The 26731-nt window shown below is 43.7% G+C and overlaps 4 protein-coding genes across 5 annotated transcripts in view; all 4 read right to left on the reverse strand.

Moving 5' to 3' along the window:
* tmem38b (transmembrane protein 38B) overlaps nucleotides 1–84 on the reverse strand; it is a 46330-nt gene extending 46246 nt beyond the window's left edge. Inside the window, exon 1 of the mRNA XM_077622515.1 lies at nucleotides 4–84. The gene's annotated coding sequence lies outside the window, so the exon portion shown is untranslated. The remainder of the gene's footprint in view (nucleotides 1–3) is intronic.
* A 4424-nt stretch (nucleotides 85–4508) lies between these two features.
* Nucleotides 4509–7205, reverse strand: edf1 (endothelial differentiation-related factor 1). Of its 2 annotated transcripts, none has more exons than XM_077623348.1 (6): nucleotides 7066–7205; nucleotides 6910–6995; nucleotides 5945–5996; nucleotides 5713–5873; nucleotides 5551–5644; nucleotides 4509–4924 (listed from the first exon to the last, which is right to left on the reverse strand). In XM_077623348.1, the coding sequence occupies exons 2-6, from the start codon at nucleotides 6985–6987 to the stop codon at nucleotides 4863–4865; spliced, it is 447 nt and encodes a 148-aa protein (XP_077479474.1). In that variant the 5' UTR covers nucleotides 6988–6995; nucleotides 7066–7205; the 3' UTR covers nucleotides 4509–4862. The 2 variants fall into 2 exon arrangements, with proteins under 2 accessions (XP_077479474.1, XP_077479475.1); XM_077623349.1 differs by having other exon boundaries at nucleotides 7099–7117.
* A 279-nt stretch (nucleotides 7206–7484) lies between these two features.
* Nucleotides 7485–9428, reverse strand: LOC144090712 (uncharacterized). Its single transcript, XM_077622444.1, has 4 exons — nucleotides 9192–9428; nucleotides 8107–8254; nucleotides 7932–8036; nucleotides 7485–7875 (listed from the first exon to the last, which is right to left on the reverse strand). Exons 2-4 carry the CDS (start codon nucleotides 8239–8241, stop codon nucleotides 7720–7722), a joined length of 396 nt encoding a protein of 131 aa, XP_077478570.1. The 5' UTR covers nucleotides 8242–8254; nucleotides 9192–9428; the 3' UTR covers nucleotides 7485–7719.
* A 155-nt stretch (nucleotides 9429–9583) lies between these two features.
* Nucleotides 9584–26101, reverse strand: prrc2b (proline-rich coiled-coil 2B). Its single transcript, XM_077622445.1, has 31 exons — nucleotides 25783–26101; nucleotides 23431–23609; nucleotides 23072–23246; nucleotides 22897–22999; nucleotides 22132–22195; nucleotides 21913–22056; nucleotides 21393–21715; nucleotides 21180–21304; nucleotides 20945–21108; nucleotides 20701–20788; nucleotides 20458–20596; nucleotides 19604–19934; nucleotides 19363–19538; nucleotides 18920–19121; nucleotides 18632–18833; nucleotides 16522–18504; nucleotides 16292–16446; nucleotides 16103–16218; nucleotides 15879–16020; nucleotides 15726–15799; nucleotides 15364–15651; nucleotides 15195–15281; nucleotides 14286–14478; nucleotides 14108–14205; nucleotides 13922–14037; nucleotides 13610–13850; nucleotides 13363–13530; nucleotides 13178–13254; nucleotides 12997–13084; nucleotides 12372–12578; nucleotides 9584–11623 (listed from the first exon to the last, which is right to left on the reverse strand). The coding sequence occupies exons 2-31, from the start codon at nucleotides 23543–23545 to the stop codon at nucleotides 11414–11416; spliced, it is 6594 nt and encodes a 2197-aa protein (XP_077478571.1). The 5' UTR covers nucleotides 23546–23609; nucleotides 25783–26101; the 3' UTR covers nucleotides 9584–11413.
* Nucleotides 26102–26731: the final 630 nt, after the last annotated feature.

Raw genomic sequence — 26731 nt, forward strand, 5'->3', positions numbered from 1 at the left:
CACCAGCGCACTCCACTTCGTTGATTTGCCCAATTCAATCGGCTCTCACCACTTGATCGGACGTAGAAAAATAGAGATTCATATTGGTAATGTTCGCAAGTCATTCAGACAGCCGGCGGCGAGAGTTTGAGCATCGAATGGCGGGAATAGATCAAAGTGGTCATTAAGCTAGCAGAGGCGCAAGCAGTTCAAGGCTACAAAGCTAAAGCTAGTCGTCGTCTAGTGACAGTCAGCTGACCTAGCAACAACAGCGAGTCCGTCGGATGAAGAGGTCTACGTCTACTATCCAACCCGACGATCAAATCACCACGACGCCGTCGAACCTGAAAGGCTACACTGTTTACAAAGTCACCGCTCGGGGCACCGAGTACGACGCCGGCTCCCAGCTGTGGAACGTGTCAGTGTTCGACGTGCACAGCGGCTCCAGCCTGCTCTCGTACCGTGGCGGAAACAGCTCGGCCCGGACGCTTTGCCTCCTCGACGGACAGTACCTGCCCTCCGCGCAACTGGCCAAGAGCTTCATCAACAGTTGACCGAGTCGCCATTTCCAGCAAGCGCTACGAACATCCGAACGAAGGGTTAGCCGCCGAAGCTAGCCGCTAGCTCTACATCCCAAGTTGGTGCAGTTCGCTAACCCCGTTGTATTTTGACAATTAGAATATGAATGACTCTCACTGCCAAATGACCTCCTCAGTTGATGCGGACACATGCTTGGCTTGTGGAGAACTTGTGCATGATGGTATTGCTTGCGATTCATGCGTCGGGTGGCTCCACTTCAGATGTGCCGGTTTTTCCGATGTGGATATTGTGAACATTGATGATGATACTGCCTTTCAGTGCGATGTCTGTGATCCATCTCACTCATCTTGTCAACCATACATTCCTCCATGTGGTCTTTGCTCCCGCAACAGCAAACGCCTCAGATCTATAAACTGCAATTTATGTAAAAAAGATTACCACTTGAGCTGTGTTGGACTTACCAGGAAACAAGCAGACTCACTCACTCCTTTCTGGGAATGTGCAGCTTGTACGGGAATAACTGGTAATACCGTTGACGTCCAATTTGGAGGGAAGAACGTAGTCTCATCTTCCCTGTCCACTGATGAATTCTCAAGATACATGGTAAATCTTCGTAAGTCATCCGTTGTGGTGAAACGAATTCCAGCCGCAGCTCGTCATCTCTTCTCTACAACTCTAGCTTCATTGCTAACAGAAGTTTGCTCAAGTCAAAGCCGCTCAGCATGGTACCGGCTACTAGTGTTCCCCGGATTTGTTCTTCATTTCGCCAAAAATGACTCAGACACAGCCAAGGGCAGCTCTTTAGCCTCAAAAATCAAGTCAAACATATCAGAATTTCTTGCTTCATCTGATCTCCCAAGTATCACAAAAAGGTTGGAATGCAGATCCATCATTTCGAGTTTCCGTCGTCCTAATCTTCAAAAAGTGGTCAACAGCAAATTGAATGATTTCGACATCAAAGGCGCTGTTCGGGCCCTCAGTTCATCGAACACGTTTGTTCCGATTGACGACAGTGTCATTACCAAATTGAAAGTAAAACATCCTCCTGCTCCTTCCCCGATCATTCTCCCAGACAATGTTGACCCACCTCAGCTAACTTTCACCCCTGAGTGTCTATCGAAAGCCATTTTGTCTTTCCCTAGTGGATCCGGTGCCGGTCCAGATATGTTGAGACCACAACACTTGAAAGATTGCATCGGGAAACGCCAGGGAGACTCCGCAATCGCTCTCATTTCATCTTTGGTGAAGTTTTGCGAGTTAGGAGCAAATGGGAAGTTTCCAAGCTTCATTCGTGACTTCTTTTTCGGAGCTCAATTATTCCCTCTATCCAAAGTCAATGGAGATATCCGTCCAATAGCAGTTGGAAACACTTTACGTCGCTTGATTGCTAAATGTCTGATTTTTCCACGTCTGTCATCGTTGAAAAACAAACTCCTACCCCAGCAGTATGGCGTGGGTGTAGCTCGGGGTTGTGAAATTATCTCACATGCGGTTCGTGAATTCATCCAGCATTCGATCTCACCCACAATCATCATGAAGATCGATGTCCGAAACGCATTCAACAGCCTTGATCGCAACTCAATATTTCAAGCCATCAAGAGTTTCGATCCCTCACTCCTGCCATACATCAGTCAATCCTACGGATATTCATCCAACCTCTATTGTGATGACCACATAATCCCCTCAAGCTCCGGTATACAGCAAGGTGATCCCCTTGGACCGGCTCTCTTTGCCTTAGCTGTAGACCATATCTCAAAAGCAGTGTCATCCAAGCTCAACTTGTGGTACTTGGATGATGCAACGTTGGGTGGTGACCCTGATGTGGTTTGGTCGGACGCTGCGATGGTCAAAGAAAATTTCAGAAGCATTGGCCTTGATATCAACGACGCCAAATGTGAAGTTTACCTTTCAAACCTTGCCCCCCACAAAAGTCAGAGTACGATTTGTCATTTTCAGGAACTCTTCCCCTCAATTGTTGTTGCACCTACTAATAAATGGTCATTGTTAGGTGCACCTCTCCACAAAGATTCAATGCAAGAGTTCCTTGATGCACGACTCAATGACTTGAAGCGTTTAACCTCAAATCTTTGCCAAATTGACAATCATCAGGCCATGTTCATCCTACGCAATTGTCTCTTCATTCCCAAACTTCAATACTTGATGAGAAGCTCCCCGACATTTCGCAACATGAATTATTTACAGAGTTTCGACCATGTCATAAAAGATTGTTTATCCTCGTTGCTGAATGTTGACTTTTCACAGTCTGCATGGAATCAGTCGAAACTCCCAATTCGTCACGGTGGCATTGGTATCCGTTCCCTTGTTGACTTGTCCCTCCCCTCTTTTCTGTCATCATTCTATTCTACAGTTGAGTTAGTGCGACCTGTTTTGTCTTCATCTCAAATTGATCCTCACAAATCAATTGACATTGATGGCGCACTAAATGCCTGGAATGAATGTCATTCTTCAACTCCAATACATCTCGGAGTTCAGAAAGAGTGGGACGAAATCAATTGCCTGAGGATGAAAGGCAATTTGATCGATTCCTCGAATCAGTGGGACCGCAGTCGAATATTATCAGCGTCGACGTTTCCCTCCGGGACTTGGCTGAATGCCTTGCCAAGTGTGACTTTGGGCAATAAGCTCTCCCCCGATGAGCTTCGCATCTCGATTGCTCATCGTCTTGGTGTCAAAGTTTGCGACCCGATTCCGTGTAAGTGTGGTCATTCAATAGATAGCCGAGCTCTCCACCCCTTGTCCTGCCGTGTCCAAGCTGGTCGCTTCCCGCGTCACTCCAACATCAACGACATCGTTAAACGCGCACTATGTCAAGCTGGCGTTCCTTCAATCCTCGAGCCAAGTGGCCTGGTGCGTGCAGACGAGCGAAGGCCTGACGGCTTGTCGATCTTTCCATGGAAGATGGGAAAGTGTTTGACGTGGGATGTGACCGTTGTTGATACCTTTTCTCAATCATCAATTGCTTCATCTGCAATAAAAGCGTGCTCAGCTGCGAACAAGGCAGAGTCAATGAAGGCCGTCAAGTATGCACCGCTTGTCGATAGATACTTGTTCCAGCCCATAGCCTTCGAAACCTCAGGTGTATGTGGGGACTCCACTTTGAAGTTTCTGTTAGAAGTAGGTTCCCGGCTCGTGGCTGTTTCAAACGAGCCACGCGAGTGTCAATGGCTGTTACAGCGCATTTCTCTTGCAGTGTGCCGCGGCAACGCATACAGTGTCCTCGACTGTGTGAGGAAGGTGTGAAGTTATGTGTTATGTGTCATGTTCCACTTAAATTTTTAAATTTTTTTTATTATTATTATTTTATTTTATTTATTTTATTTTATTTTATTTATTTTATTTATTATTCTTATTTTTTTATCCTTGTGAATCTTTGTATTTTATGTCTTGCAATGCTATTAAGTGAATAAATCATACATTTAAATTATTAGTAATGTTCGTGCTGGTGCATTATCCTACATAACACGTAAAAATCATTGATTTGTTCACGTATTAACTACTTTCTCCGATTAAAAAATAACGATTGAACTGCTTGGAAAAAAACATCCAATATTCTACAACTGCATTTTTTACATCACTTCCGGTGGCAATTTCCAACACAAAACGTGTCGCAGGTGATGGTATAATAAGTAATTAAAATAATCATCTCACTTCCTGTTTGAAATTCCATTGATATTTTCAGACTAAAAGAACGGGACCCGCAAATATTCAAACATAATATTGTACTTTTGATTTACACTTTGTATAAAACAACAAAAAAAGCATTTTAATGCTTTGATGTTTTAAATAGTCTTCAATTTTGAAAACCCAATAAAAATGACGTTTTCCTTCTCACGTGAAACAAGTGTTCACGTTACAGATGTCAATGTTTTTTTAAATATAGAATGCAAAAAAAGTAATACCTTTTTAAAAACGACTAGCAGAAACATTTATCACCAAAAAGCCAGTATTTCAAAGAAGAGAGCTTCATGTGTGCATAGTCAAGTTTATTTCCAATGAAAACAAAGCAGATGAGAACAGCTTCACAATTGTAAGACATCCGAGAAAACCTGCTAAGCGAGTGAAGCTTTTGCCTGAAAATGGTGACAAATTTTCGTCAGATTTGCATTGCCCTCATCGTCATGCAAGAGCGAAAGCAAAAAAAAGGCCAAATGGGAAAGCTCCCGCGTTAATTGACATCTGGTTTTGTCCGTGTGCAGATTGCGAAGCAGCGCGTCCGGTCGCGTCCTTTGGCAGGAACGCCGGACTGGTCGGCCCGGGGCGAGGGATGAGGGGGCGAGGGCTCCCGGCGGGGAACCAGGCGGGCCGACTTCGAGGCTTTGTCTTCATTTCGTCTTAGATTTGGACTCGAGGGGCAGTCCAATATCCTTACCGCGCAATTTCAAGCCTGGAAAAAAAAGTGCTTACTGTCCATTTTCAGTTACATCGTTTTGTTGTCAAAAATAAGAACCTTACGATACGAGGTTAACGATAATAGTTCTTTCGCAATATGGCCATAGAACAATTATCACTACATGGGTCAGGAAATTAATCTATGATACGACTATTAAAGAGAAAACTATTACAAATTTACTAGCCTGCTAATTCCAGTTTGCCCTCCATCCTGCTGCTTATGTGATTTTTCGTACAACTTTCAAATCTGGCTGGTATTATTGTCTAACATATTTGAAGTAAATACAAAATATTGAAAATATGATTGCTAAATGAGCACATTAAATAACACCAGAGTAAAAAGTCTCCAAGGCTAAAAAAAACATTTTTTTCTCATCTTTTTATTATTTTGCTGCTGCTTCATCGGTGATCGTAATCGGCAGCCATCTTGGGAAGGGCGACGAGCGTTCTCGCTTTTAAAACGCCCTTTGTATCTGGCTAAACTAAATCTACTAAGGTACACAATACGTGGCGTTGGCACATTATTTTTTTAGCTCGAGCTGATGCCTGCAATTTAAAGCCGCAATGTAGCCGATTAGCCGACTCATCTCGAAAAACAACAATCGACCGTTTTCGGGTTACCGATAGCTCTCTCGATCTTGCCCATGACTTGGTTGCTGGGGATGGCCTTCCCGCACTCGTAGTCGCCGATCACTTGCGGCTTCTCGTTAATTTTCTGACAAGACACAAACACCCGAGTGATAATCATTCCGTCCGACGCGGTCAACGGGCGTCTGGACCTACCGTGGCGAGGTCTTTCTGCGTGAGTCCTTTATCCTGCCGTCCCTTCTGGATGACCTTGCCCACTTCCAAAGAAACCCTATCGTGGTGGAGCTCCTCCGTCTCGCGGTCCAGTTTGGCCGTGTTCTTGCTTACCAGGTGTTGCTTGTTCTGCCCCGCGGCCCCTTGGGAGCGAAGACGACAGCCACGGGTTAGCGCCACGCCACGCTACGTGCCGAGGGGTGGCTTTACTTACATTTCTTGGTGGTCTCCACGTCCTCGCCGCGTCGCTGGGCTGTGGTGATCGCCTGGTTGGAGGGGTTGAAGTTTTTCATTTTTCCTCAAATCAACACCGAGTATGGTGGTAGAATATCGTAACATATGCAATTGACGGCGCTGCTAAACTGTAAATAATGAGTAATTTTGATCACAATAACAATGAGCTTTATTGGTGCTGTCAACAGGCCAGTGTCCCCCATCACTTTACTTCTATTGAATTTTTTTGGAATGAAAGAAATAAAGATCCATCAATGCTATGGTGAGCATTGTAAAATGCAAATACTACAACAACAAAAAAGATTACTTTCAATATTTTGTGTTGTAGAAATGGCTAACGCCCAGTCAAAAGGGACAGGTCGCTTATCATTGTCAATTGCAGCCATTGAGTTAATGAGATGAATTTTGAAGAAAAAAATCATGTTAGTACTGAGCCCCATTGGGAACAAAATGGAACTGTGCTGCACTTCAGAAGCTAATGAGGCTAATGCTAACTACTAGTTTGGGTGGGGAGATCACAAACGATACCTGGGTCCAACGTTAAGCTTGTATCCAGTCATTAAATGTACGTCAAACTAACTAAAAATAATAACGATAAAGGGGGTGAAAATGATAGAGGCTTCGTTTGGTGCCATATTAGTTGTTGATGTTGGGCTTGTGCTTTTCTTGGCTTCAAAAGCGGAGAAACAAGTCGGACTTACTCATGTTTGACGGGAACTATTAATAAATCACATTCATCATCTTGTATAATTCCTAATCAATGAATTGGACGATTATTTTGTTTTGATAGTTCACGTCCCACGCATCGTGATAGCTCAGAAGGCGACAGACGAATTCGCCATGACGCATGTTCGTGTTATGACGTTCTCTCGTTATTTTAATAAGTCTAGGCGAAACTTATCTTGAAATAAAATGACATTTAATCTTGTACAAATACGGCAATACCTGCTTGGACTTGGACTGAGCACCCGTCGGCCCCTTCTTCCTCAAAACAGTCACGGTGTCCCAGTCGCTTTCGGCCATTTTCCTCGCTGTGTGTAAATATTAAGAAATGTAAAAAATAAAAATTAAAAAGAACGGGGAAAATGTCGACTGACTGACTTTCTTGAGGGTGTTATGCGTCCACGTCCGCACCTTATCCAACTATCAAGCACCACGCGTTCTTCGTAAAGCTTTATTGACAGAACAGATATGGACGTCAGGCAGACAGACAGAGGCAGGGACCCGTCAACTCGTCCGCCATATTGAATGTGGAACATCTACTATGCGTTAAGAAGTATTTGATCAATTATTCGGAAGTGAACCGGTTATAAACAAGCAAACAAACAAAAAAACCCGCTTACTAACAGAAAAAAAGTATTTAGGATTATTTTACATCATCTTGCATGTTTAACTTGCTTGAAATATTTTACCTTGCCACTGAGTTTACCATTCTAGTGGAAAATTTTGGTGGTTTTAAGGATTTATTGATGTTAACCTGTTAGAATAAAATATATTACAATAATATGTCACCATATCGCTATATTGTCAAACCCCTTTAATGTGCAGTGGTAAGAGTTGGTCACATTTGGGAAACAAATATCTCAGATTCATATCTTAATTCAAAGTGTATTTAGATTTACATTTCTTGTTACTGTGTGTTTCCAAGTGAGTCAACGACAATGCTGAAAGAAATGTAAAATCATGGATGAAATGTGAAATGAGAAACAATAAGATCAATCCATACGTCAATATCCTGTGCTTCCCTTTCGGAGGTCACCAGTTACAAGACATCTCCGAGGCGGCATCGCTGTTTCTTCGCGCTCGTGCGGGTAACTGGCAAATCTCGGACTGCGCGTCGTCAGCCGAGTGAAGATGCCCCCAACGTTTGGAGGCCTGCCTACCGGACCACGCCCGAGGCGTAGGATTCATCTGATGGATGAACGAACCGTGAATGGTGGCTCGAGTTAAAACGGTGGAAATCTCACCTGGACAAAAATGCGGGTGTTCAGTTGGAGATTCTCAACACGCTCGGACAAGTGGTTTAACCACTGAACGTGATCGCCGAGCGATCGGGACAGGTCCCCGTCACCCTGCACGCGAATGAATGATATGACTTTATTACACAGTGCTTTTACGCTGTCAAACGTCAGCTTCGCTCACCGCAGAGAAGTCGTCTTTAAGCTCAACGGCGGCCAGGCGGATGTGCTCCAGTTTGTCGATTTGCTCTTTTAGGCGGTCGTCCAGTTCTTGCATCATCATCAGGCCTTCATTGGCTCTGGTTGACATCTTAGCCATGCTGCCTTTTGCACTAAGACAGCCACAAATGATTGTTTTGTGTAAATGGCGATTATTTTTTTGCAATTTTTCCTCCCATATATGATTTACTTGCAAGCATAGCTTTCATTGTTTTCTCTTTGGATTTAATTTATTATGTATTATTTTTGGGTCTGGTGTTCTAAAAAAGAAAAAAACATGGTTAGGAATCAAAAGAAATAAATTGTATCATTGTTATTGTTGCCAAGATTCCGATAAAGAAAATGGAAAAAATGTTTATTACATTAATAACCCCAGTTACCAAGTGTAGTTTTGGCTATTTGGTAACAGGCTATAAAAATTACATAAATGATTTTAAATAAAATAACTCAATAAAATAAAGATCTATTTTAGGAAGGAAAAAACATTAAGTTGTGATGAAATTTTTAAAAATCATTAAAAATTCTAATAAAAAAAGAAACAAGAAAATATAATTCAGTTATGTTAAATAGAATAAAACCTGTCTCATTACGAATGTAATATGTTTTTAAGGCCATTTGGACATAATTGTTTTAGACATGTGCAAGTAACATTTCCAATTCGTGATTACTCGTGAGAGGAGTGCAGTTTAAAATTAATTTATAGGATTATCGTATAAATTAGCTAAATTGCTGGTGTTCCCATGTGGCATTCATAGGCACTTAGTAAATCAGACTACTCTACGCAGGGACCATTATCTTCTTATATACTGTTATGCTTCCAAAAGCTGTTAAAAAACTACGTTTATTAGTTATAAGCGAGACATCAATGTCTGGTGAACAACAACAGTACAAAACAAAAAACAACTTTGTGAGTAAAGTAGTTTGCGCTTTACAGTTAAGAAGTTAACAATATGTGCTGCAAAGCAATGCTAATTCCCGACATTTCATTGGCTCGCTGCTAGCTTTAATACAAACCTCGTTCGGTTTATAAATACAAAAACGAGCACTTACCGAATATTATTTGTGTTGCAATAAAGCCACGACTCTGCGAAGTCTCGTTTAAGTCGCAAAGCAAGGTCTCCGTCTGCGCAAACTTTTTTTTCCAGCAAAAATGTTGGGAATTTGACACCTGGCGTCCCACGCAGATTTATGGTGCGTTTTCTGGTATTACGGTAACAGAAAAGGAGGCGGGGTTAGTACTTGAAACGTTTAGATACAATTTTTTTTACAGTAAAATGTAACTCATAATAAAGCAGCTTCATACAATAATTGTTTAAACAATTTAAATGTTATTTTTTGTTCAAAAAAATTGAAACCCCAAACTTTTTTTCCATCAGGGTATGAGAATGAAGAAATTAATATGTAATTAATAAGATAGTACATTTAAAACAATTAACAGAACCTACAAAAAAATCAAAACTGCTTTATTTGCTGTTCTTTCAATAAACTTTTTCCCCCTTAAACATGGGTGAATAACAACCAAATATCTGAAAAGGATAAAAGGTAACATCAGGTTGGATAAATAGAACGCTGGGATCAGCTCTGTAGAAAGCGCTGGTCTTAAGAAGAAAAAAAATGTTTTTAAGTACAAAAAAAAGTTAGGGCAACATTTGAGTACTTCTTTCAGAAAAAAAAACAAGCAATAATGCTTCCATAAAGTGGACAGTTGAACATAAACGTCCCTTCTGCGCCTTTAAAGCAGGGGTAGGGAAACAGTTCCTAATAAATTGTCTTGATAAAATGTCAGGTTTTTCTCTTATTACATGGAATTAATTTCAAATTTCATGCCTGACCACCAGTTCCCCACCCTTGCTTTTGAATGCTTGATATCACAAATGAATTGTAGGTTGAAACCATTTCCTTTACACACACACACTCACACTCACAAATATATATTTATACCAGTCCAAGATAAATCTGTAGTGTCATTGCACAAAACGGTACAATTAAAGCAGACATGTTGAATGGGTGACTTTGCCAAAGTAAAAAAAAATTCACATTATTTTTAACATGATAAATCCAGTCCATGGTGCTCAGAAAAAAAATCAATGCTCCCCTTTTCTAACAGATGTGAAGAAAATATTAGATCATAATTGGACCCTGATTGCAGCATGTATTGCTTTTGCCACATAGAAGCTAAAAAAAAAATGGGGTAACTTAAATTGACCACCCGAGAAACTTGGGAGGAAACCAAATGGCCTTGAGTTTTTTTGTTTTGTTTATTTTAGCGGTTTTAATTTATTATTGTGGCTGACATCACTTTGCCCACCTGTTTTAACCACTTGATGCCTGAATTTATAGTTAACATTAACATTGACATTAACAATGATGAATAAACACATGATAGAAAATTATACTGGATGAAATACAGCCAAAAAGATCTTAAAATAACATTTAAAAAATAAAATAAACTTCAAAATAAACTGAATTTTTGGGGTGAGTAAGGGGTGAAACAATTGATGTTTCCTTAGCATTATTTTCTCTATATATTTTTTAAATGTTATGCCAAAATTTTGTATATTCCATATTTCACTTAAATTTCCTATATTTTTATTTGGTGTATTTGTTAAAATAACTTCAGGCAATAAAGGGTTAAAAGTGTTGCAACATTTGCAGTCAGTTGGATTTGTGAGGACATTCATTTGGAAGCAACTTGATTGAGGGAGGGGAGAATTTTTTTTTGTCCAGCGAAGGACAAAGTGAAGCAAACTTTTTACCGTTTTAAACCCGACGTTGACATGCAAATGTTTGCTGTTTTGTTCCTGATAAAAAATATATATTTAATGTGTGAACCTCATCAAATGAAATGAAAAAAAGCACCCCAACTGTATTGAACTAGTTAAAAAAAAAGCCCACCAAACGACTGTCCATTATCAGGCAGTTAAACAGTTTGTCAAAAACGGTGCGCACAAATGAACCATTGAGCAGTCATTTACAGGGGGAAAAAAAAGTAATAAATTAAAGAGGACTGTGTGAAGATCTGCTTTTCAAAAGGCTGTAATCTATGTATATATTTATATATACAGTATCTCTTTCTTTCTCTAGAAGTTTTACATTGTGTTGTGAAGTCAGAAGTGTCCGGAGGGGGGTGGGTGGTAGGGTGGGGTATGGGGGGGGGGAGTCGACAGGAGACACTGACGGTGCTTTGACGGAAGGCTCAGAGGTTGTGTGGGGAGGAGATTGGCGTGTTTGCAGGCCGGGTGGATGATTCTCAACATTGGCGACTGGCTACGCTACGCCTTGCCCTCCTCCGCTTTCGCCGACTGAGGTTTGATGGCGCCCGTGCGTGGCAACGGCGGCGCTTTGGCGTGGCCGGCGGAGGCCAGGGGGTCCTGGAGCTTGCCGGTTATGCCTCCCGCGTGTGCCTCGTTCACCGCTTTGCGCAGGCTTTTGCACTGTGCCGACGAGAAGGCGGAGTGAGTCACCATGCGGGGGGTTTCCACCTGAAAAGTCAAAAACCGGGTCGCAGATGCAAAACACGTGTTGTTAAGGTGAATTTTACATTTAGTTACATTTCAGAGCGGGAAGGGAAATTGATGCCATTGACGACGCTGGGCGTCCAATCATGAGGCTCTTTCAACTTAAGGAATCCATGTATCGGGTGTCTATTGCCATTGATGGGCTAAATAAATACAAAATATATAATATATAAAAAAATAATAATAATTTAAAAAAAAAAAATGAAACTCAGGAAATCCTAAAATAACATCAAAACAGAATCATAACATTAAAATAGATTTTTTCATGAATTAATGAAAAATATACAAAATGTAGACATTTATTGATAAACTTTTTTTATCTTCAATTATTATTATTATTTTGTATTTCTTGATATTATTTTTTTTACAATCTTTCATTTTCAATTTGGGACTAGAATTCTATCGTCATCAATGGCAGCAAGAGTTTAACATTCAATTTAAGGATTACTAACAGCAGCCCGGCTGATTATTAAAAAGCCAAAATATATATATAAATATATATATATTGGCTTTTTAATAATCATATATATCTACATATATATATATATATATCTATATATATATCTATATATATATCTATATATATATATATTTTTTTTTTTAAATATTCCATTGGCCTTTAAAACTCATGTATGTTGGTCGACCACTAACATATATATATTAAAAAAGAGAAGATGAAAAAAATTACCTATATTTACAGTGGGTGGCTCACCTTCATGCCATCCTCGGGCCCCTTGAAAGGGGGCTCGGGGGCCAAGGGAGGGCCGGCGTGAGAGATGTCTCGGCCGGGGTTGGGAAAAAGGGGGGAGCGGATGATAACAGGTTTGTTGACCTGCATGACCGGTCTCTGGATGGGGCTGGGGTAGGGGCCACTGGTGGGGGGACGCATGTGCATCACCAAGCCCTGAGCAGGTGAGACCTGATGTGTCCAAAGAAGAGACATTATTTAGCCTCATATAAAAAAAAAACATGAAAAATTCATTAGGACTGCCACAAATGATTGTTTTAGTAGTGGTTTAATTTACTGTTGAAAATAATATTTTGTTATAATTAAAACAACATATATATTTTATTTTTTATTTTTAAAAAGATTAAATCCTCAAATTTATTTTTTCCCATGTGTATATAATTCAAAACATACAATTAAATAACTATTTAAAAATATTTACTATTGATAATAAATATTCACAATATTTACATTTCCTCTTAAAAAAACTAAATGTGTAGGGGAGGAAAAAAGCTCATTTGGACAATTTTTAGGATCCTATGTCGATTCAAAGTGGCAGCCAAATATAATTTGAAATCACTGCTAATTTGACGGTAAAAGGGTTATAAACCTGTTGTGTAAAATGATGATGGGTGGGCAAGGGTCCAACCGGCCCTCCGGGACCGGACGGCTTTCCGCTCGGGCTCGCAGATCCAGGCCTGCTGAAGGACACCAAGTTAAGAATATCCTTTTTTCTACCTTCCACATTTTTATTATTATTATTATTCACGGGATCAGTTACTCTCACTCACCTATAGGAGGCCCCAAGCATCCCTGAATGATTGGGCTTGTCAGTAAACTGGAAACCCTTCATTTCTAACTGCGAGCCCTAAAGATTGACGATGGCATGAAAACAAGCAAAAGTTAGCAGTCACGCATCGCAATTACACGGCGTCAGAAGTTCAATCCATCTGCGCTAGGAGACGAGCGAGCGCACCTCTCTGCCGCCGGGCATGACGGGCGGTTGCGAACCAGGTGGCATCATCCGACGGGGCCCTCCCACCGACAGATTTTGCCCTTGCTGGAGCTGAATGGACTGCGGGAGGATGAGGTGTTGCTGGGCAGAGCCGTAGCGCAGCTGAGAAGTGGGCAAGGGCATGGTCACCTGTCGACGAGGAATTGTTGCCGTAAACTGTGACTGAAAGTTGCATCAACAAAAAAAAATTGTTTAAAAAAAAAAAAACCTGAATGAGTTGAGAGTCCATCAGCTGCGATGACCCCATGCTAGGTCCCTGGTTCAACTGGCTGTCGTATACGAGCTGCTGGCTTCCATTCATGGGCTGATAGTGAGACCCCGATGAGGACTTGACCATGTCCGAGGGCTGCATGGCGGGGAAAGGCGAGTAAGGCCCTTTCAGCGGCGTTCCGCCGGACAGGACCATGGGGCTAGGCTGCGACAGGCTGGGGTGCATATACATCTGCGACCTGAACCCAAGTTCAACAAATGAGGACAACGCCATTAACAGGTGGCGGCTAGAGAAGGCAACATTTCATACCTAAAAGGGGGAATTGAGTTGAACATTTCCTGGGACTGAGACACAGGCAGACCTCCTCGAAGACCCAACTGAGCCTGGAGAGACGTGTGCAGCGAGATGGGAATCTGCTGCGCCGCCTGAACGGACGCGTGAATGCGATGTTAGGAGACAATGAAAAACGAGTCGGCGACGCTCGAACCCACATACTTGTTGGTAGGTCTGCTGCTGAGTCATGGTGGGGGGAACCAAGCGAGGCTGGCTGGAAAAGACATGGCCGTCCAAATACAACGGAGGAATGTGATTACCTTAAGAAACATGAAATAAGGTTTAGCATTAGCGTCAGATGTGCGCTCGGTGGTAAGATTGGAGGGACTTTAAGCTGCACCTTGCATGGAAATGGAAGGTGCTACGGAGGCCACGGGCATGGGGGGCATGGAGACCCCGCCGAAAGAGCTGTAGCTGACGCCGCTGGATGAGCCCACGCTGCACGGAGGGGGCACCCCCGAGGCTCCCGTGCCAGGAGAGCCCTGCTCCGGAAGCGACTGCGAGTTCTCCCAAGCCTTACGCGCTGACTCCATCTAAAGCGTGGCAAACATTCTTAAGACTATAGAACAATGAGACGGACGGCTGCAACATGGAACGAGTAAACTCAAAGACCACAAAATCAAAGTGAGAATTAGCATAACTAATTTTCTGTCATTGACGTTACATTTGTTAGGAATTGAAATAACAGTTCATATGCGTGTCATGTTTTTCCCGGCTTGCAAACATTGCTAAAAATGTGCTGAAAAAAGTACTTTAGGATATTAGTATTAGTTAACATTCAATACCAGCAGACTTGTTTGTCATGAATGTTCTAGAAGTAACTGTTTGTATTTCATTTCTTTACATTTTGTTAGACGTGTACTAATGTGGCCGGTAAGGTAAGTTGTGGAATTTTAAGTGCTATATGTTGCATTTTAATTTTTATCTGCCTTTGTACTTTGTGCTTTTGCTTTGTTGTTCTGTCTGATCACCCCCTTGCTACTGTCACAATGAAATTTCCCGAATACGGGATGAATAAAGTTATCCAATCCAATCCAATCATCTTTTAGAAGGCAGTGTCTGTTAAATATTAGTCCAGAATAACATTATAACACTGTCTCTACATTGCGGTCATTCACCTATTGCGGCAGGTCTTGGAACCTATTAACCGTGATTAACAAGGTATTACTGTACATAACTGCTTTCCATAGGTGTTACTTACTGGTGGAAATAAAAAAACAAAACAAAAAACAAAAAAAAGAATCCAAACCTTAAGTGTGAGGTCAGCGCTTGGATAGGAGAGGGGATTGAGGTTAATGCCAGGCTGCAGGTGATTGGAGCGGAGCATGGGGATGGTCTAAAACCAGAAGATATGGAGAATCAGCCGCAAAGTCCCTCTTGAAGAATTCCATTGCCAACAATGCGAGTCCATCACTTACGTTAACAGTTAGAGCATCCTGAAGCTTGTTGACAGGGTTGGGAACGGGCATCGGAGCGGAACCTGGCGGCAGGCTAAAGTCCGAATCCTTGGCACTGACGCCAAACTCTATCGGGGGCACGGGAAGCACGGCGTCCACGTGGAGGTCCACGCCATTGACTGGTGTGATGGGGCCGCCTTCCAGGCGGTCGACTGCCTCGGACCCCTTGCGATGCTTCAGAGAGCGCTCGTTTCCGATGGGCCCTGGTTTATGTTGCTCTTTGCTCTGCTCCAGGCCTGCGTCCGAGTCCTGGAACAAGACGAGAGGGTAAGCATTTTTAAAATGACTGCTCATAGAATAAAAACCTGGCCTTTTTGCGGTACCTCAGAGTTGGGCTCGCTCCCGGTATAAGATACCTGTTTAGTCCACGAGTCTACCCCTGACTTCACTGAAAGAGCTGGGGAATAAACAGCCACATTAGATAAAATAATAAATATGTTAATCCAGAATGCTGCTGCATCCATTTACTAAATTACCGGAGCTGTTTGTCTCCCAGATTTCCGTTCCCAAATTACTTGAGGAAAGAGTGTCATCGGCTTGTTCGAGGCTCATGCCCCCCTGCTTCTTGGCAAAGCGTGGTGGTATCTTGGACGCAATGGACCTGTTCTTCACCGGAAGCTAAAACAGGAATTACGCAAAGAAATGCTTCCTCAAAACCCGGGCGGCAGCCTTTTTTCGCAATGAGACATTTTGAACTTACGCCAACTCCTTGATCCTTCCTCCGCCTATCGTCATCCTGTGGACGTCTTTGTTTTTTGGACAACGCGTCCTGGTAAGGATCTGCGGTCGGAATGGGTCCCACGGCATCGTCCTCAACTAAAACACAGCAACATATTAACTCCAAATGGAAGGTGTCATATTTTCATGCATTTCAGTGTAAAATACTCACTTGGGTAGGCAGTGAGCTCATATTGAGGAAGAGGATCCACCAAGTCAGGTTTAATGGATCCTGTTTTGTCAAAGGTGTTTTTTCCAGACTCACTAAGTTCCCGCTCCTCCGACGGATCAATAACGTACAGAGGGCCCGACTTATCTGGGTTCCTGCTGGAAAAGTAAAATGTGGTGAGAAATGTATGGGGGATCCAAAGAATAGGACAATATCGGCATTGTGTTCCTCACCTCTTACAAGAAGCCCCTCCGTTCTGCCAAGCGTCGCTCCTGCTTAAGGAAGCCGATTGCGGGATTTCAGGTGCCCGCGCCATCTTACTTGTCTCCAGCAATGAGGGTTCACCTTTCCTGTTCTGGCGTTCAATGAGCGGCCTCTGGCTGGAGAAGCTTCGCTTGGAAAGCTCCCTTTTCTCGACAGACGCCGCCTCGCAGGAGTCCGAAAGAGCGTCGACGTGTCCCTGTGCGTGTGTGCCGCCGCTCTCCCTGTGCTTCTCCCTCCAGTCACCAAAGTCGCTGTTTTCCGATCCCGTCTCCCATTCCTCTGTCTGGGAAGGTTGGCCGCCGCGCCCTCCGGGATAGAGGCCGCCGGGCCAGTTGTCTTCCCCGCTTCCTTTCGGGCGGCCTGGCCAGGGGTTGGCGAAGTCCCCGTTTAAGTGTTCGTCGCCGGTCCACTGGTTGGAACCCGGCTCGCGTTCTTGCTGCAGGCGGCGGAAGCGCGGCGGTTTGTCTTGACGTGGCGGGCGGCGCCTTCTCAGAGCCTGCCTGTCCGGGTTGTCCGGGTCAAAGTAGTACTCACCCTCCCGATCCTCAGAGCCATTTTCCGCGAAGGAGCCGGTAAATTTGGCGGGGTACTTAAGAGCTTCGCGTTCAGCAGGTTTACGTGTAAAAGAAGTGTCCGTTGGTCTGGGACCGTAACCGTTTTCTTGCATGGAAGCCGCGCTGCTACCGAACTGAGGACCGCGACCCCGCCAGGTGGACATCTCCCGAGGGCCCCCGTAGCCTCTGGTATAGTTTCCGGTGTTGAGTCTGGGAGGCAGCACGCGCCCTCCAAAGCTTCTGCTCGTTCTGGCTTTTTCTCTGGAATCCGCCGCAGCCTGGTCTTCCGTGTACACCTTGTTGGATCTCCAAGACTCCCGGTCAACTTTGCGAGATTCTGCGCCCTCGGTGTAACCTTCTCCGTTTTCCAAGCCTTTCTGTCGCCGTCTCTTGGGGAGCTCCTCGTACTCGGAGGTTTCGCTGAGCGTCTCGCTGACATTGCGTCTTCGTGGCTTGCCTCTCTGGAACTCATCCGCTTTCGGCTCTCTCAGCTGGGCTCGGCCTCTGCCCGTACGCTGAGCCTGAGCGGCGCCGTTGTTGTAACCCCCTCTGATGTTGTCTCCGCCTCGAACTCCGCGGCCTCCCCCTCGAGAATTAAAGTCCCTAAAACCTCTGCCGCGGCCTCTTCCCGATCCCGAGATTGGACCGAAAGCCTGTTCTTCGTCAATGAAGATCCAGTTGTTGCGTCGTGGGGCCTGAGCCTCCGTGTTGTCCTGAACATCTCTCGGCAGCTGAAATTTACTGGTGTCCCAGACGCTCTCCCTCGGAGAATTCTCACTCTGGGCGAGCGCTTGTGGCCGCTCCGCATTAGTTGGAGCCGGGGACTGACGCTGCTTCTCTTCGAGCTGTTTCACCACCACGGGCGACCCGGAACGCCTATTGCCGACAGGCTGGTTATCCTTCTTTAGGTCGTAGACGTTGGTCAGGACTTCCTTCTCCAGCCGATATGGGACCGGCTTTTCTTCAGGCTCTAGTTTGGGCTTCTCATTCTCCTTGTCTTCCACTTTCAGAGCCTTGAGAACCGGTTTCTTAATCGGTCCAGTTCTGCGCGTCAAAATGCGCCCGGTGCTCTCTATTGGCTGGCTGCCAGGAGTACCGGAATTGGACCACTGGCTTTGAGCAGCGACACCTCCGTCCCGTTTCCAATTATTTTTGGAACCGTCAAAGCTCTCATCTTGAGAATCAGCACTAACCTTTCCGTGGGGGTCTCTCGAGTCTTTTGTAGGGTATTTGTTATCTGCATGTTGCTGGTTGTGAATTTGAGCGCCCGTCAGCAGGTTTTGGTCTTTGTGGTCTCGGTCCGAGGGCCGACTCTGGAAGGCGAAATTTTGGGGGTGGGTCACACCCTCGCTGCCCTGGTCTTCGTAAGCGTCCTGCCGGGAAGAAACTAAATCGCTTCTGCAGAAAACAAACAGGCAACAGGGACATCACTGTGATATTTTCCCACAGGTCAAAAAGAACTGTTGTGAGATCTTTCTATCACGATACAACAGAAAAATGAATGTAAGAAGAAGGAATAACTGACCTGTCATCAAGCTGACTGTTGTCCTGCTTTTCATGTTGCCGCTGGTAGGGTGGAGTAAAGCTGCGCAAGGGGTAGCCATCCTGGCTCCAGACACCATACGGCTCAGCAGAAGGGGTCCTTCTATCCTGGTGCAGGTTGGGGTGGCCTTCATCAGAACTGGGACTGTTCACACGATCTTGGTGCATCAGAGGTTTCATCATTCCTGCTTAAAAAACAACAACACATGGACTCTTTAAGATCCACAAAGAAAACCAGAATTGAGACCATTTTCAGGAGTCAAGAGCTCACCAGAAGAGTGGACATGACCAGGGTAGTAGTCAACAGGAGATCTTCCTTGGCTGACGCGGGGATCCATGAAAGTGGGCATCATCATCCAGAGGGGATCAAACCCAAGGACGTGGGGTGGATAGTAGCCTCGTTGTGTGTGGCTTGAGCTAGATGAGCCTTGATGGCCAGGCTGCTGCCAATGCTGTATCTTGTATGCCTGTTCCTGTAAAACGGACACAACAAATCAAGTGGTCAATGTGAGAGAAAAAAATACAATTATATGACACAGTAACATGACAGGTCTTTTCGGAATTCAAATGTGTCAGCATTTATCTTTCACAGATTCAGCACCATTGACGATAATACACGTTGAATGAATTAATACTACTACTACTGCCACCACCACCACTTCTCAAAAAAAGACAATAGAACCTTGGTTCATTCGCTCATGAAAGACACCTTACCGATTGCTGGTGTTGTTTCTGAAAACGAGGTGGCACAGGCTTTGAGCTCGGGTGTCCGCTGTAGTCCCCAGACGGGGAGGAAGGCTCCTGGCTGTCTTCCTCGCTGCTGCGATATGCGGGGAAACTGAGCTCCTCGCGGAAACCAGGGGTAGGCGAGTTATCTGAGGAGTACTCGTCTGGAGAACAAGAAAAGAGCGATTTTGCAACATGTCTTTAAAATGACGTGTCACTAGTTTGCTACCTTTTGTATTGTACTGGCAGTTGTCGTGGGGTTCTTTATTATGATCCCTGTTTGGAGACAAGGGGGCTTCTTTCCCCTCTCCATCTTTGTGGCCCACCTCTGTCCTGGAAGTTTGCCTTTCCGTCTTCCCAAATTTCTCATCCAGCTTTTTGAGCTTCTCTGCGCAGGCCGCCAGCCGTTCCTCACGAGCGCGGCGCTCTTCCTCCTCGCGGCGTCTGCGCGCCCTCTCGACAGCTTCTGAGAGTTCGGGCGACGCAAACTTTGCCCTGGCTGGAGGTTGAGACTGCCGTTGGTGGTCTTCAGGGTCAGTTACAATCTCAATGTGATTCTTCTGTTGGGTGGGAGACAAAGTGGAAAACGGGTAACTAAAACTAATTGCTAATTTTGGGAACTACTTAAATTTAACTAGCAGAATTGGCAGAGAATAATCACTGCCAGCCCTCATAGTCTAAATGGATCAGACGACGTTTACATCTCGTAAAAATTGTAAGCGATTCAGTGCTCCATAAAGTACGTTAGCAGCTAATTTAGCTAAACTAGTCGCACTGCATCCAAAAATATAATTCATTGCTTGATTTGGTGATTCTTAATGATCCCATTTACTTTGATTTGCTTTGTACTTGGTGCTTTTGCTTTGTTGTTCTGTCTAAGCACCCTCTTGCTACTGCCACAATAAAATTTCCCGAATAGGGGATGAATAAAGTTATCCAATCCAAAAAAGGTGTAAGAACCTAATCACCCAAATTGTCGTAATCCAGGGCTAAAAGGCTAAAACCGCTACGACAACAAGTTTTATGAAAAGTAATCCCTAGAAAAGGGCAGGACTGTAATAAATTTGTTTAGTGTATAGTTACTTGGTTTTCTGCAGAAAGATATCTGCTGTTGGCTTTCCTCAAAGGCTCCTGCTGTTGATAAGAATAACTCTCGTCATGTCCCTCACCCGAGCTGAGGGAGGATGGGCAGTCGCGTCGATTCTCCCTTTCCCACTCAGCCCTGGAAAATTGAAAACAAGCATGAAATTGCGGAAAGGGTGGAAAAATAGTAATAGCAGTATTATTTTCGGTTTAGTGGGAAGACAATGCAGAGTGGCTTCTCACCACATCTTGTTTTTATCACTGGCTGAGTGCTCATCCTCATCATCACTGAACTTGAGCTTCTCACTGTAATCAACTTCTTCGTGAAGACCTGAAATAAGACACGAGTCGAGGGAAAAATGTTAAGAAATGTGTTTGGGATTTAATGACCATGTTCAGGCTTCCCGGAATGGATTGGATGTCTATCGCAATCAATGGCAACCAATAATTTAAAAATAAATCCCCAAAAAACTAATGCAATTCTTACCAGCCCATCCGTCCTCACAGTCTTTGTCAAGGTCATCCAGATCTTTCAGATCCTCGGGGTTGATGATGGCGGGTCGCTGCGGTCTCTCGGTGGGCCGACGAATGGGCTGAGACGAGAGCCGGGACGCCGTGCGGACAAAACGGTTCTCTCTTCGAATGTCGCCACTGATGGGTAAAACGCACATTAGCCTGAGATTAAAAAGGCGAGCAAAACCTCCCAGAGCAGATGAACTTACTTGACCAGTTCGGGTTTAGCGCAAAGCTGCCTAAACATGGGTTTGCTGTCAAATCGAGGTGGTGCTGCTACAGTAGCGAGAACGTGGTCTGTACCGGAAGATTCACGAGTCTCTTTGGAGCACATCTGTGGACACAGGGACGAGGTGCGCTCAATGCAAAAAATAACAACAACAACAGCAACAAAAACATCGCAATTGCTGCCGTTCACGTACAAAAGCTGGCAACATGTCATGGTAGACGGCATTGGAGGTGTAGTGGAGCTGATGCTGCAGGGCCGTTGGCACCGGCGTTCTGCGGAGAGGCTGAGCGGGACGCAGGGAGGGCTCCTTGAGGTCGGCGCTCGGCAGCTGGGCGACCGCCACGATGGCGCTAGGTGAGGCAGTGCTGGTGACGGAGGAAGGGTGGGACGTGGCGGGAGGGGTGCCCGTCTCCCCCGGGGCGGCGCCGAGTTTGCCCTCGAGTTCCACTGGTGGACCGAGAGTCAGGGATGCGGGCTGGAGGTTCCTGCCGCCGCCTTCCCTCCAGCTGGTCACATCTTGACATGAACACAAACGCACATGAGCAATCCCTGACAGGATCGTGATCCCGCGTATGGTTACGGCTTTAGCAGGTATCACCCCACTTCTTGTTATGCTGTGTAATGTAATTTTGAGATTTGTGGACGGCGCTCAACCACACGTAGAAATAAATCGTCTAGTCATTTGCCATTTTTGTCACAATGGCGAGACATACTCTGTGGGCGGAGGCTTGGTCCGGGCCCATACGACGGATCGTAGCCGCTTCTTTCCTTGCCAACTTTGTCCTGTTCTCCAGCGGCCTTCAGTGTGGGAAATTCCTCGTGAGAGAAGGGCTGAAGTCGGTTTAAGACCCTTGAACCTAGAAGGGAGCCACAAAAAAGAAGCACATCAATAAACCAGACATTTTTTCTCGCCAAAGTCTGAGCTGACTCACCATCTTGCTCTACTGCCCTTCCATTTAGCTGGGCCCATTGCTTTGGTCCACCTGTGTTTATGTTCTGCGGAGTGGAAAAATAACGTCATCCAAAGCAGTGATCTTTGAAATATACAGTATGACCCTCTCTTAGGCTTTAGGCAGAAAATGAATGAATCTTAATTCGCAGTCAACCCTCCCAGTCATAAATGACTGGACGTATATTGCCGTCAATGAGTTTGATTTTGGGTTCAGAATAAATACGGGGATTATCAAACTTGCATATTTTTGTATAATAAAATGAAAGGCAATAAAATGTTGACATGAGATCAAAGTAGATAAAGACAAAAGGAATTTCATGATAATGGTTTAGCTGATTTAATTCAAATTTGCAGAAAAGACAAGAGAAAGAGCGATGACATTTTGGGTTACAAGGGAAGGGACTGCCCACTATACCAAATATGAGGGTGCTTTGAATTTGGCTGCTTAGTAGAGTACGTTTAACTCACTTGTGACTAAGTATATTGCTTTGCAACAGCTCTCATAGATATTTCTGTGCATGAACACATTCAATTCAAAGGAAAAAATAAAAATGAGGACATAGTTTCCATTGTTAAAAGGGAAACAACTCATTGTACTCTGCTTTTTAACACAGAGCTTTTTCTCTATTCGCTTAAATACTTGAGGCAAACAGTCTGTTTGACTTCCATAACAAATAAAGTATTTTACGACACGATCTAAGGTATTAGGTGTTGTACGGAATGATGCTCGATTAACCATACACACCTCTTGGTTGGCTACTGGTGGAGGCTTCTGAAGATTGGAGACAGACTTCTGTGAAGCCAGCTGCAGCTGCGACTCCGGCAGCTGAGGTATTGATGCACCAGAACTATAACGACGAGAAAAAATAAATAACCAGCTATGTCAGACGACGCCGAGAAAGACCGTCGGTCTCCCTTACCTCTTTTGATCGGGTTGTTCCGGCTTGTTCGCCCATCCTGTTCCGTCTTTCGGGACAATAATCACGTTGGGATCGTTTCCTTTGTTTTCAGACTTCAAGCTCGGTAGGTGAGCGGGTGGGGGCATACGCCGGGCTGCGGCCACTTTGCCAAGACTCTGCAAGCCATGTCGCGGAACTGTTGGAGAGAGGAAGTCGGTTAAAAGATGCATCGCCGTTCAAACTTCAAAACAAGTGACATGATAAGTGTTAAAATAGTGCACATTTTCAAATGAATCGTTGGAGTAAAACGGTTTATTGAGGCTTGGAAACAAGAGTTAAAGTGTGAATATTCAACAGATCCATTTTTTAAAAAGGTATACCTGAGTTTTTGTGAGATTCTATTGGTTTTCCCTTGTACTTGTCAAACAGGCTGAGTGAGGAGTACTTGCTTTTCCCATCCTTGGACTTGGTTATTTGCCCCAAACGATCGGACATTGCGATGTAATGTCATCGAGTATGGAAATTTTTCTTTGCGCCTCTTCCCAGTGCTTTTCTTGTTCTATATCAGAGAAGAAGAAAATACGTAAATGTATTGAACAAAAACACCCAGAACAAATTCGGCATACTCCAAATGTTAAGATTTTGCAAACTACTGTAATGTAGTACATGCATGCAAATTAAGGGACATACATTTGACTAAATATATATCATAGCTTTGCAGATATTAATGCTAAATTGTAGGGGGAAATTCCACTCTATCTGAATAATTCAAAATGTTTACCCACATCGGAAATAGATTTTGACGACATAAAACCTTAATATCCGCTACACCTTGACAGCAATGTGTGTCAAACCCATTTGAATTTGGGGAGTGGGGGTGGTTAATAATTTATCTAATTATTAAGGAAACATTCTTCTTTGTAATGTGAACCAATCAGGTTTGTTCATTTTTCGACTTTGATTTAATAAATACTGTAATAAGGCTTATCCCGAATAAAAAATGAGCATGAAACTCCAAGTCCAATCAGCTGATTTAAAGCATATTCCATTCTGATGTTTTAAGGAGGAAACAGAAACACACATCTAGTCTGATATTTCCATATTTTACGCGAATCCTGTTAGCTTCCAACCATAGAAAAACACGACTAGTGTTTACTTCCAATTCCAGCTTTGTTGTAATGTTTGGTAGTACTCAACAAAGGTTTTTTTTTATTCTCTTGACAATATTATTGATTTATTTTGTTGCTTGGTAGCGGTTTAATATTAAAATATTTTTCACCCAATTCCTGAAAATGAGGCGCAACTGATGTCACGTTTGTCATAAAATGGCATTGTGCAACAGTCTTTCACATTTCAAGGTCGTTTAAATTAGGTGTTGTAACTATTGCTATGAAGCAAGGTATGCAACTCCTAGATAAATTCAGAGGTTCTCTGGAGATGAGTTTTATGTGGTGTGATATATTTCTGACATCAAAAACAAAATAACCCAAATAATAAGACAAACACGCATTTAATCTTACATGATCCCCTTCTTAAAACATTGCTTTGGTGGCTTTGTGCATTATTTCTGTTAAGACTGCAGTGTGATCGAAACTAAAGGGACAATTTTGACAGCGGTGGACGTCAAAATCCATTGGCCAACATGAGCATTCAGAGCCCACCTTGCTAGTTTTAATGAATTGGACGTTTGTCGTTGTCAAAGGCAAGCAATGAGTTTATTCAAAGGAAATGAAAATATCTAAAAATATTGCCTCCCTAGATATTTTTCAGCCAGAACGGACTATACTCAGAAAAACACTCAGTTTTGAATTTTCAATGTAACCCAGGAGCGGGTTTTGATACAATTGCAGCGGCAGACGTGATAACATTATGACGTCACAAATAAACACAAACGTGACGCCAGCCTGCTCCTGTCAACACATTGACGTTTACATCTTAAACTTTTAACCTTAGATCGGCCATTAAGTGTGGAAAATTTAAAAGGAGGAGCCCTGTAACGTAAAATGGAGGCCCTTGTGTTTAAAAGCAGCTAAAATAGCAGGCCCCACAAAAAGGTTCTTCGTCAAACTGCAAAGGAAACCAAGCGTGACGCCCAGGCCGCGCATCATAAACTGTCATATAACACATTTGCAAGGTAACAAGGTGACACAATTTCACACCAAACACCACAAAATGTTCACGTTTAATGTTTTTGCTCAGTCAAAAGAGGCGATTAGCGAACGCCGAGCGAAGAAGCTAACAGGCTAGGCTAACTCGGCGGCTAATTGAAAATGTAAACATTCAAGCACTTGGAAGGTTTCAACGACCATATTTGAACTATCAGAATAAAAGCGCGTTCAAATATGAAATAACGCGCTCGACTCAAGAGTTAGTGTTTATTCAAGGGGATTTTTGGAATGAAATTACCCTTATGAAACGACTATCCTGTTGGATTTTGAGTGCTTCACAACACTAGCCTGGACACACAGGCCGGGGGCATTTGCTACTGTATCCGCAAAAACACGGCGATTTCACATGGGAGATGCGCGTCGGACCCCCGCTGCGTGCCATTTTCTAAGGAGAAATTTCCGCGTGGGGGGGGTGGGCACCGAAACCAAAGTTAAGTGCGAGACGACTAAAAATGGCTGCTGCCCAAAAAGAACAAAGCGACAATAAAACCCAAGCAGAGCGGAAGACAGGCCGTCCAAATCGTCGTTCGTACGCCGCCCAGGGCCCGTCAAGCGTAAACCTACTGTTTGGTCGTGCGTGAGTCTAGCGGCAATGCGTAAATGTCCGAGAAATGTCGTCGATTGGAAGGATGGATGGCGATCGGGAAGCCCGAGGTTTCCGTGGATTCACTGCCGAGACGTTGTTGCTGGGAGCCTGGGATCGTACCCCGCCTGCGAATGAAGGGCCGAGAGGGGAGGGAGGGAGTGAGTTAGCCAGTCGGGCTCTTCGCCTGACGTCAGCGGCCTATGTCACGCTGCACTCGTGACGACTGCCTGCAAAAAAAGAAGAAAACACTGAATAATTCAATCAAGAAATCAAGGCACACTAAAGCCCCCCGCAAAACAATGCGGTTCCAGCAAAATATATTAAAAACATTCCCACTTATCATTTTGTGTGGAAAAAATGACACAATACCAACAGGAAGTGACAAGTAAAGCCTCCAAATTAAGAGGAAGTCGCAGAATTAGCTCTTTCCAATCAAAACGAATTGGACGGCAAGCGTCGTCAATGGTAGTCAATGAGTTAACAAGTATCCCAAAAATGCTACAAAATGTATAAAAAGTGACTCATGGGAGAGGGAGCAATTATCCCTATTAAAATTTTTCCCAGAAATTGAATTTTCAAGTATTAGCTATTATCATTGTTATTATTATTATTATTGACACAAAAATGTTGACAAAAAATATAGTATTTTGTATGTTGAAGGGATCTTTTGAATGAATGAACTGTGTATACATATCATATCCGCTAGAGGGAGACACAGTTCCATATCTTCCTATTCTTACTATATCAAGTAAGTATTTTAGAATATGAACTAACCAGAAAATAAAGATCTTCAACAATCCAAAATGACTTTATTTGTGTGAAACCTTTTTTATAGAACACTGCAACTTTATTCTAAAAAATATCCCCATAAAACCTCATTTGGAAAAAAAACATTACCAATTCACTGTGCAAAAAAAAATACTCATT

The sequence above is a fragment of the Stigmatopora argus genome, chromosome 16, assembly GCF_051989625.1.
Source record: "Stigmatopora argus isolate UIUO_Sarg chromosome 16, RoL_Sarg_1.0, whole genome shotgun sequence".
Lineage (NCBI taxonomy): Eukaryota > Metazoa > Chordata > Actinopteri > Syngnathiformes > Syngnathidae > Stigmatopora > Stigmatopora argus.